This window comes from Pecten maximus, chromosome 1 (genome assembly GCF_902652985.1).
Source record: "Pecten maximus chromosome 1, xPecMax1.1, whole genome shotgun sequence".
Classification (NCBI taxonomy): domain Eukaryota; kingdom Metazoa; phylum Mollusca; class Bivalvia; order Pectinida; family Pectinidae; genus Pecten; species Pecten maximus.
The window spans coordinates 32153546-32164796 of NC_047015.1; the positions used below are offsets into that span (position 1 = coordinate 32153546).

The window sequence follows — 11251 nt, forward strand, 5'->3', positions numbered from 1 at the left end:
CTTCTAACATACGGTGTATTGTGCATAGGTATTTCACATGCAGAATTACCATTATATATTTCTTATCAACACACAAAATATCAAGAAAATACCACCATGAATGAAGCCAGGGCGAGTGACTGAAAAAATGTTGAAAATACAAGGAAATCAGAGTAAAATTAAATTTTGCGGAAAAACTTTTGACAGTACCCTTTTGACCCGAAAGTACATCCCAAGTTGGCGGCCGGTCCTCCCCTTTAAACAATAACCTAGCTATTTCTAAGTGGTAACGATATAATGTGAATTGTTTACATCGATAAAAGTCTTCAGAAGTTAGATCGCAATAGATACCCTCTTCCTGATAAGGACTTAGGAGTAGTGGAGAAAATATTTTTTTTTTTATAATTCTAAGTTTTTGACTTGAGCAAGTCTGGTCAAAATCTGAGTACATCCGTATAGATATAAGGGAAGTAACTCGAATGCTTTAAAATCATGTGACAACAACCGGAAACACCAGTTTTATATACTGTACAGTACACACAGTAAACAGAATGTACTAACGTTCTTTTTGACCCATGTGAAGTATAGACGGTGCATTATGGCTGGAGGTATCACAGATACAGGTGCCAGCTACTCGGGGCTGGTGAGTAACCATGATAATTCGTAATACACGCTCAGGATCTCGAGCTACTGTACACTTACGGTAGATCGGACATCGATAATCATCAGCTGACCATGGTTTACAGTCATGACAGTTGTCATAACACAACTTGTCACAGATTTATGACACTGGTTTGGTGCTACTGTCTGGTACAGTGACTGGGCCAAACTACACGTCTTTTATGTGTAATATTAGTACGAATAGTCTTAACTATGTCCCCTTCGTTCCGATCGACATAAAGCGTCTCCCGGTAACATTCCATTACATTGTATGATATAGAGTAACGTTATATATACAATGTACAACTTGTATATTAAAGGCATTTCTGACTATTTTTCTTTTTGATATAAGACTAAGACATGCCCCTGTGGTGTGCAGGTGTAGAGTGCGAAGTGTGGCCAACATAGTTGACCCGAAGAGGAATTTCGCCCAATTAAACGTTCTATGAATTGAAACTAATTAGTTTTCAGTCTGACCACCCCTTTATAATATAAAACCTACTATTGAAAAGTCAAATATTCACATATCAAAACGAATGCTTAACCTTCCCCCTGTGGTTGGAAGCAAATTATTTCCATGTATTCTTAATAGATAGACTTATTTAACGGAATGCAAAAACATTAACTGGTTGATTTTATATAAAGTAAGACCTGTCATGCTTTGGTAAATTACTCCACTGTATTAGGATTTGTAATCCTGACAATTTTCTTACGGACAGGTTGGCCTGATCTACATTTTTAACCTGATCGTAGGCACAGGAGCCCTTACCATGCCAAGTGCGTTCGCTTCTGCTGGATGGCTACTGAGTTTGTTCATTGTCATCGCACTTGCACTCGTAAGGTTTGTAACAATTTTTGCAGTTGCTCATTTTGTTTTGAAATTCTTACACAGTCACAAAACCTTTTTGTGTCTATTGTGTTACTTGAAATAATACAGCAATTCATGTTTTAGTTCTAACGCTCATTACGTTTCAGTCAACGATATTTGTAAATCACTCACTAAAAATGCAGGAAATCAATGGATTATTTTTTCGTCTAAAACTATATTTATGTTGTAACACAACATTTATGGATAAATTACACAGCGTATGCTGATACAACTTAATATTAAACAACTTCCTCCTCAAAGTCATACACTTCCTTCTCAAAGTCATACACCTCCTCCTCAAAGTCATACACTTCCTTCTCAAAGTCATACAACTCCTCCTCAAAGTCATAGACCTCCTCTTCAAAGTTATACACGTTCAGAAAAAAATGTGTCTAAATGGATGCTTCTGCTACGCTTACTAGATTTATATGATGATAATCCATGACATTTTTTTTGAAAATTTCTTTGCAGCAATATGACCGTGTCTTTTGTAATAGAGACGATGGGATGGGCTAATGCAAAACTCAGACAAGACGCTGGTCAAGCACACGTGGTAAGAGTCTGAATCAAATGCTGTGTCCTTCACCCTTGTACTGAAGGTTTTAAAGTCCAACTAGAACACTTAACATTTCAGGAAATAATTTCCATTAATGTTGCAGATGGGTGGAATTAACAGTGTAGGTTAAATTGCTGTATTAATGGATTTTTTTTATACATTTCTCCCAAAAAGTCTGCCAGAAAAAAACATCAGCAGATTAAAGATTAATATTTACATATGCAGGATGACACATATAAACTTTCTAGAAAAGTTAAAGGTTTTTGATATTCATAGCAGTCCCATATGACCTCACAATCAAAATCATAATTAAGATGACAGGTCACGTTACAATGTTATAAAATTCCGTAACTAGAACCACACCATGTATACCAGGTCCGATTACATTACTACCCTAAACCAGTTGCTTGCTTTATTTTACTGCTCTCTGCTGGGCTTCGGAAATACAGATGTTAATAGTATAAAGATCGCAGCATTATACCACAGTCACACGTTGCATAAAGATGGTTGGAAAAATGAAAATGAAATAAAAACTAAAATCATATAGAGTTTTTAATTTTAAGACCTGACATTAAAACAACTAAGCAGGCATAGATCAAAGGAAGAGTTTTCACCAGGTGACAGATTCAATGGTAAATTGATTAATTTTGTTAATATGTAATACACATTTTATTCAGGTAATCAACGGCATTCTATTACTTCATACACACCATCTCTTTTCTCATAAGCATTGCCATGTTATGATGAATAATTTGTCAGTACAACATCTGGCTCACTGTTAATATTAACTTTAGAATTATATTGTTGGTACTGTTCGCCATCAGGTCTAAGGTTCATATTAACTTTATATCGTTAATACGACATGGTTTGTTTTACCTACAAGCCACCTGTCAACATACCGGAAGTGAGTTATGGAGGAGATGAGGATGATTCAAGGCCATTACTGCAGCGAAGTGCGCAAGGTAAGACATATAATGTTGTATTGTTATTCTGATTTAAAGTTGAATCACGTGTTTTGATTGGCTTAACAAATTTCGTTATCCCCAAATAACATAAAAAAGAAGATGTGGATGTCATGTTTTTATTGGGAAGATGAGCGTTGAAGTAATTTGTCAGAGGAAAAAAGGCCATTATTAAGAAGTAAAAATGTTGAGCCATGTCAATGGAGATCAGAATATAGGGAGTGACCTTAGTAGTTTTACCATTGCGGAGTGTACTCTTAATAATACTCTAAATACGAAGTCAGAACACGTGGGTATACTCCAAATAATACTCTTACAATTGTACCTACGGAATCATGACACAAAAACATGTGCACGTGGGTGTACTCTAAATAATGCTCTAAATACGGAGTCATAACACCAACACACATCTAAATAATACTTAAGGAACTACTAATGCATGGGATGTACATGTACTTCGGTTTATTGATGAACGCTATGCCTTTGTATAATGTAAATAAATTTTCAAGGTTATCATAAAAAATCTGTTAATGTTTGCTGCAAATTTAGTTTGACATGTTTGTATGTGAAATAAAAGGTAAAAATAAAACGTCCGAGTTGAATATTTCGGAACTCCACAATGGTTTTAAATAATAAAGAACAAATGGGAAAAGTTGTTGTGTAATGTATGTATCAAACAATCAATAACATGTTAACATGAAAAGTACATATTTGTACATGAATAACATGAATATTGATGTCAAAATACTAAAATGAGTTATATGTTGTTCCAGTTAACCAAATGCCGGTAGGTGATATAAAACTACTAATATACATCCATTGATGTATACGGCATAAACAGATAATACATTAAAATGAAAACACAACTTAAATCGACAAAGCAAAGGAAACACAAACAGAAATGTAGATTTGCTTGGTGACACTTAAAAAATATACAGGGATAATACGACAAGCTGTTTAGAAGGGTAAGCTCGACTACTTTTTCTACACAGGTACTTGTAACCAGGTTACGAATCCATGTGAGATGACAGAGAGAACAGAACTAGTAAGTTGTTTTTATTTTATAAAAGTTTGCTCTTTCATAGGCATTTGGTTGTTTAATTGATTTACAATGTAATCCTGCTCGAGCCAAGCAGACTAAGCAATTATATTTTCAGCCCGTAGAAAGTGGCATTGATTTTTTGTAACATTGTTTTTGATTGGCTAGAAGACTTTGCATCAAGTGATCATCATGCATCAACTTTGATTTTCATTTCATTTTCAGGGCCAGATGGCTAGAATGTTTTTCAACAAATGTAAGTACACCATATATTCATTTTCTTTCAAAATCCAACACCGGCTTTTATAGACATGTTGATACAATTCACATTTAGAGAAATAGTTCCCGCTCTTGATCGTTGAATATAAAGTGCGAAGTAGTATAAATCGAATGGAATGATCAAACAAATTGATTTATAAAGGTTTGTTTGTTAAAAATTAAACGTTATGAAATATATATACAATATATATGTTTTGGATAAAGTTACTAACGGTCTTATTAAATTGATATTTGAACAAATGCACCAAACTGACCACCGCTGTGGAGCATTACTCCCAACCTTTATTTCTATAAAATTAAACACGAATTATTCATCATATGCACCGACAATGCATATAACCTTGCCATGTGGGTTTTCTTAGACTATCCTGGTTTCATCCCACAGTTAGTTCTCTCCAACGCTTCCATCCATCATATTTAAGATATAACTTGTTTTGTAAATGTTGTAAAATAAATAAAGTTTATTTTTTCAATATCTTGTAAAATTCATTGGCAAATGACAGGCGACATTGATTGATTTTGAAATGTTTTGATATCTCATTACTAGTAATAAACATTTGCGTCGCAGGGGGTCTGTTGGCGTTCTACCTGTGTATGGTTCTCTACCTGTACGGAGACCTCGCCATTTATGCAGCAGCGGTACCGGTGTCACTCAGGGACGTCATATGGTAGGTCAAGGTCGCCCGTCAGGATGAATGCCATCTGTATGCTCACAATGCCATGTTAGTTTGAAAGGAATTAACACAGCACTTTCCCCTCATTTAAGCAAGGTTGGAAACCGTTTAAATTACTTTTTTGATTTATATTTTACAAGTGAATGCATCTTAATATTTCATATGGATTGTATAAAATTGAGCTAATTGATCCTTGTGTGCTGGCGTTTGAGAATATGAAACAGAAAGCGACTAATGTTGGAACCCCCTGTAGAATTGGGAACTAGCTTTCATACCATCTGTAGGATACAAGAAAGCGGAAAATGCATCTGTTTGTGCCACGCTATTGGCCTTGATGTCAAGTACCTTGCGACAGAAGTTGATTGGCTTTTTTTGTTCTTGTTGAACTTAGCTTAACATTCGGCTCCAAAGTTAGCTGGAAGGACGGGTTAGTCCGTTGTCAGTATAATGTCACCAAGTTGGGTGCCATTCTCCTATGACAATGTATGTCGGCACAATGAAAGCAAAACGCCATTGATCATATGGCTGTGGACACCGTCTTCATGTGACATGAACACAAAAACTGCAAACATGCATCCCTGGACTTTTTGTTTACGTATTATGTACACTACATTCTGTTTTTCACAGCACCTATAAACTACCAAACGCAACAGAGGCATGTAATCAGTCCCTTAAACTGACAGACAGTGATACGTGCTGGGAGGGTAGAGACGTCAGCAGGGGTCAAGCCTATAGGATATGTCTGGTGAGGCGACAAGTTTTCATATGCGAGAAGTAAAATATAATTGAGCTGAAATGATAGAAGCTTTAACGTAAACAATTTTTGCATGAGTTTTAAGTTCAAGTTTCAAGTTCCATAATATGTAATTACATGAAATTCGGTCTGATGTATTCCATCATTGGATATCGTTTTTCATTTCGCTCCCTTTTTTCTCTTCAGGCAATTTTTCTGGTGACCGGAGGCCCCTTTGTTTTCTTTAATGTTCAAAAAACAAAGTATCTTCAGCTCTTCACAACAGTGATGCGGTGGCTTGGTAAGATATTCTTTTGGATACAATGCATTTTATTTTAAAAACTAGTTTTTCATTGTTCGTTATAGAACTGAAAGTCTCGTTATCATCAATCCTTCGAGACTATGATTGTCCTTCAAAAGTTTAATTTGTGTAAACAGGTTTATTGGTTTTCAATGCCGTGCATCTGGACAGTCAACATTCTAAATTATATGCTATGAAAATGAGAGCCTTGTTTTCTTTTCAGCCTTCGGGACCATGGTCGTCCTCGCAGTTATTCGATTGAGCAAAGGTCAAGGTCAAGGTCACCCTAAGGCGGCAGATTTCTCAGGATTACCGAATCTTTTTGGTGTTTGTGTTTACTCCTTCATGTGCCACCATTCTCTCCCAAGTCTCGTCACCCCAATCAACAACAAAAAAGGACTGTTTAAACTTATTGGATTAGACTTTCTCCTTATTCTGGGATTTTACGCTCTGATTTCATTCACAGGAATATTTGCTTTCAACAAGCTCAATGATTTATACACATTGAACTTTCTACCAGATCCGTGTGACACCTCTGAACCAGTGACAAAAGTTGTAGTGATCCAATATTTTCTCGCTTTGTTTCCGGTTTTTACTCTCAGTACAAATTTCCCTATTATTTCCATCACATTGAGAAATAATCTTAAAACAATGTTTTATAAAGGGGACTCGAACCCATACCCTTGGATTGTAGACAGAATAGTCTTTCCTCTAGGGGCCATAATACCACCTTTTATCATTGCATTTTGTACAAGTAAAGTGGAGTTTCTTGTGGGGGTCACGGGATCATACGCAGGCGCAGGAATACAATATGTTATACCCGCAGCCCTAGTATACTTTGCTCGAAAAGAAATGAGCGAGAAAATGCCGACCATGCAGAATCCTTACACTTCACCATTCAAACACAGAGTCTGGATATGGTTCGCATATACATGGGCAACAGTATGTATGATTATCGTAACAGTCAATCATATAATTACTGGTAAATAAGTATTCAATTTAGTCTTATTGATGAAATATTCTATTCAAAGTAAGGTACTTCTTATGTTGGAAATGATTCCTCCGTCGAAAGAGGAGTAAATACAGATACATGTATTACGGGGAGGGGTTTGTTTTAATGCTGCACTGAAAATTAATATTAATTTTATTATGAATATTAATCTTAAATGTTACGGGTCTTTGAAAAGTATGTAACATAATGTTGTTATTAGTTTAGTTCTAAATTAATTATGTTTTTACTAAGTTTATACGTTATATCTGTGTCGGAATTTTACCTTTCACAATATCTTATTTTGTACGTGCTTCCTATACATGTATAAATATTGAACTGTGATTTCTTGCTGTGGTATGAATGCAATGTGATGCAGACACACTACGAACCGACTGGCCTAGGCCATTACTACAAATGGAAAAGCATGTTTTATTCCATTGGTATCATAACACATCATTTTAGCCGTTTTGATAGTTTGAGAAACGACAGCTAGTTCCTAAAGGTTGTGTAGCTATGTTACAATTTGGCCTCTTTTTTTTTTTAAATCAGTTTAACAAAAATAAAACAAACAAAAAATAAATGAAAAAAAAAGAAAGAAAGAAAAGTGACATTTGCTTAAAGATACTACTTACTATCAATTTAACATGCATGATACCCTTGATTACACGGGATCGATGCATTACTGGCCAGTCCTGTCACCAGGTGGAATCAATGGACTGGCCGGCATCCCTACTGGGATATGTTTTATAAATTATTCTTTCAATTTACAACTGTCTCCTTGCGTGATCATTTCCAAAAGTTTTTTTCAAACATTCCAATGTGCCAAAACCCATATATGTTCATGTATTTGGTTTAAAACGCACCTATGTAGTTGGACAACGATTAACGTGATGCCTATATATGTAATATTGTGTTTTATGTTAGCATTTTGATGTTGTGGTTGATAATTTGTCATTACATGTTCCATTGACCGGAACAAACCAGCTGTTTCGATTAAGAAAACGCAGCGTTCCACCGGAACGAACGCGTTCGTCGTGAAGAGTCCCAAGCTGAATTCTGGTAGTGAACGATGTTCGTTTTAGATGATCACCAAAGTGGATATTAATGTATGTTATAACCATTTAAATGGTTATTCATCGATGCTATTTGTACAAAATGTAAATGAAAACGACAATTCACGTTGTGTGGGGAAAAAAACCAAAATGTTTATTTCTTTGATTATAAGATTTACGCATTGGAAAAGTAATCGGGAAAGAGTTTTCCTATTGAGCATTCCAATTGAAAAATTGCCATGCAACGATAAATGAAATACTTTGTTAAAGTAATCAACATTTAATGCAAGGGAAAGACGCTGTTTTAATGTGAACGTATCCAATATTTATATGCAAACTGACCGAAGTAAGAATATTGACTGGATTCGAATAAATGTGCGAACTGTCTTTAACATCGTACCGCTTCAATGTATGTTGGCGGGTACTTTACTCTAGATAAATCGGTACCCGGTTTGGTCAAGTTACAAACAGCCGTTATATGAACTCGGTAGCAAAATCGTGTGATTAAATGTCATTCATTTCCTGGTCATTGTAATTATGGGGAGAGTTGACTGTCAGAATTCTGCTTAAAGCCATAAGGTCTACGATATTCATGTGTAAAAATGATGTCCATGCAGTTTTCAGGGAAAATACTTTCATATTAAATAAATGAATGAAAAATACATTACAGCAGTTTATTTTTCTACTAACAGTATTGTAATTGAAGAGTTATTGACGATAGATTTCAGCCGAATGGAAATCTAAGCTATTTAATATTGCATCGATGATATCTCAGAAGCGAAAGCGTTGACCTAAAATTAACTGCTTCACATGCTTTAATTCAAAGGTTACCACGAGTGTAATATGCACTAAAATGCGATTTATTCAAATATAATCAGCTCTTTGCGTGGAAGTATGAATAGACAATCTCGCATGGCTTTTGATTGTTCAGAAACAAATAATTATCTGGTTAAATATTCAACTAACAAATGCAAACGAAAAGATACCGAGGTGTTCCGCAAATTATGATCTTTCCAATATTGACATGTACAGGTGTACATACGAAAATGCTACAAAAGATTGTCGATTTTGACATTCTATGAATAGGTGTTTTTTTTTTTCTGCTCAGTTAGTGTTCAATATCTTTTGCCTCACGCTTACCAGATGCGCGTCTACAGCTATCGGGTCAGTTCGAGTTCACATGAATGTGAGATTTATTCGACTGTTTGTCTTACCGTTAATTTTTTACCGATTTTTATCAAACGAAATTACCATTTTTCCTGTAATATTCAAGAATAAATTAAGTTTCCTGCGTTTTTGTAATACACATTGTATATTAATATCTATCAAAATGGACGATGCTTTTGTAAATATTTATCTTAGATCTTATGCGTTTGAGCTAAAGGATAACGCTTTATACGTAGGTGGTGAACGACTTGTGCTGTTTACCGCGAAAAATCTAAATAAGACAGCAAAATGAAATGTACATTTCAGCATTAAACTAGCTACCTTGTTGTTATATTTAGCGTGGAATCCGTTTGCCTTCAAAACTGTAAATTAAAACGAATATAAAATCCAAAGCAGTTTAATGCTTATCATTATATCAGTATATCCGTTTTTACAATAGGAAAATGTCAATGCATTCTCCAAACGAGAGATTTTTTCCTGGTGTACTAATGTAAAGAATGACCGACCATCATCTCCAAATAAAGTTTTTTTTTCTACCTTAAGTCAATCAGATGTCGACATTTAATAAAGATCGCATCACATTTACCTTAATTGTGGTTGTAATACTATTACGGTAGCTGTATGTTTGGTAATACGTATGTAACTAAAAGGTAGTTGTATAGTCTGACAAGTTATTCAACTGTACGTCTGAGAATAGTTATGAAACTATGTCTGGCAATAATTATGTTACTGTATGTCTGGCAATAATTATGTTACTGTATGTCTGACAATAATTATGTAACTGTATGTCTGGTAATAATTAGGTAACTGTATGTCTGGTAATAATTAGGTAACTGTATGTCTGACAATAATTATGTTACTGTATGTCTGGTAATACTTATGTAGTTGTATGTCTGGTAATAACTATGTAGTTGTATGTCTGGTAATAATAAGGTAACTGTATGTCTGGTAATAATAAGGTAACTGTATGTCTGGTAATACTTATGTAGTTGTATGTCTGGTAATAAGGATGTAACTATGTTCGACAATAGTTCTATAACTAATGTCTGACAATAGTTATATAACATTCTTTATTCTCTGATGTCTGTCATTTTATTTTTATCAGATTTAATGCTATGATTTTTTATTAGATATAACATTGTTTTATTGCTAATAGTCATACTTTATTTATGGAATAGTTTTAAAACACGATTTTTTTATTATTTTTTTTCTGGTTTCTAATTTTTAATGTTAGAACAAATTCAGATGTCATTGTTATAGCTGTAGTCATGGCCAAACTCATGACGTCATGATTGTAACGTTGCACAACATTGATCGACCTTAAAGAAAACGTTTATTGCCGTAAATCAAGAACACTGCTTTAATATTTATATATACATGTATAAATATATATATTTCAAATAAATGTTGAAGATAATATGATATTCTATGATATTTAAAATTGTAAACTATTTAATGAAATTATATTAGTTTGCATTTGCAGACAATCAGTTCAAAAAGAGAAATCAATTTGCCTTTGTGCGATAGTATTTATATTGTCTATCGGTATCAAGTAAAGAAATTAAATATTTATATAATAAACGGTATGATACAAAGCTTTTTTTTATTGTATTTCCTGAAAATTACATATAACGCTATATATACATTACTAATAATTGTCATACAATAATTTACAGCACCACGTGTTTCTACTGGAAACATACACTATACAATACATTGCTCAATTCAAAACAAGAATCAGTGATCTTGGGGAATATATTTTATTTCATTCTGAATTGTAGAGAAATATAGAAGGCATACGAGGTAATAAAAAGTCGCTCATATGCAGAATGCAAAATCAGAATGAGGAGTTTTCATTCACTTAAGTCAAAATGTTGTGGAACTGGCGCCAATGAATATATATAAATAATGTATTTAAATAAAGTTATGGGAATGTCGAAATTTGGCTGATAACTTATTTTCCTAAATATTCCATTTTACAAAAATCTAA

At 34.1% G+C, this 11251-nt stretch overlaps 1 protein-coding gene across 1 annotated transcript; it reads left to right on the forward strand.

Annotated features, from left to right (window-relative positions):
• Positions 1-411: 411 nt before the first annotated feature.
• Positions 412-10856, forward strand: LOC117330538 (transmembrane protein 104-like). The gene is made up of 10 exons (XM_033888927.1): positions 412-622; positions 1359-1480; positions 1979-2060; positions 2947-3025; positions 4018-4070; positions 4290-4320; positions 4912-5011; positions 5645-5762; positions 5958-6051; positions 6275-10856. Exons 1-10 carry the CDS (start codon positions 578-580, stop codon positions 7039-7041), a joined length of 1491 nt encoding a protein of 496 aa, XP_033744818.1. The 5' UTR covers positions 412-577; the 3' UTR covers positions 7042-10856.
• The last annotated feature ends 395 nt before the right edge of the window (positions 10857-11251 follow it).

Excerpts from the sequence above, each read along its gene's own strand:
- LOC117330538 (XM_033888927.1), top strand. The coding sequence starts at position 578 with ATGGCTGGAGGTATCACAGATACAGGTGCCAGCTACTCGGGGCTG. Across the intron at positions 5,012-5,644 it reads TCACTCAGGGACGTCATATG|CACCTATAAACTACCAAACG; the intron begins GTAGGTCAAGGT and ends TGTTTTTCACAG. Across the intron at positions 6,052-6,274 it reads AACAGTGATGCGGTGGCTTG|CCTTCGGGACCATGGTCGTC; the intron begins GTAAGATATTCT and ends TTTTCTTTTCAG.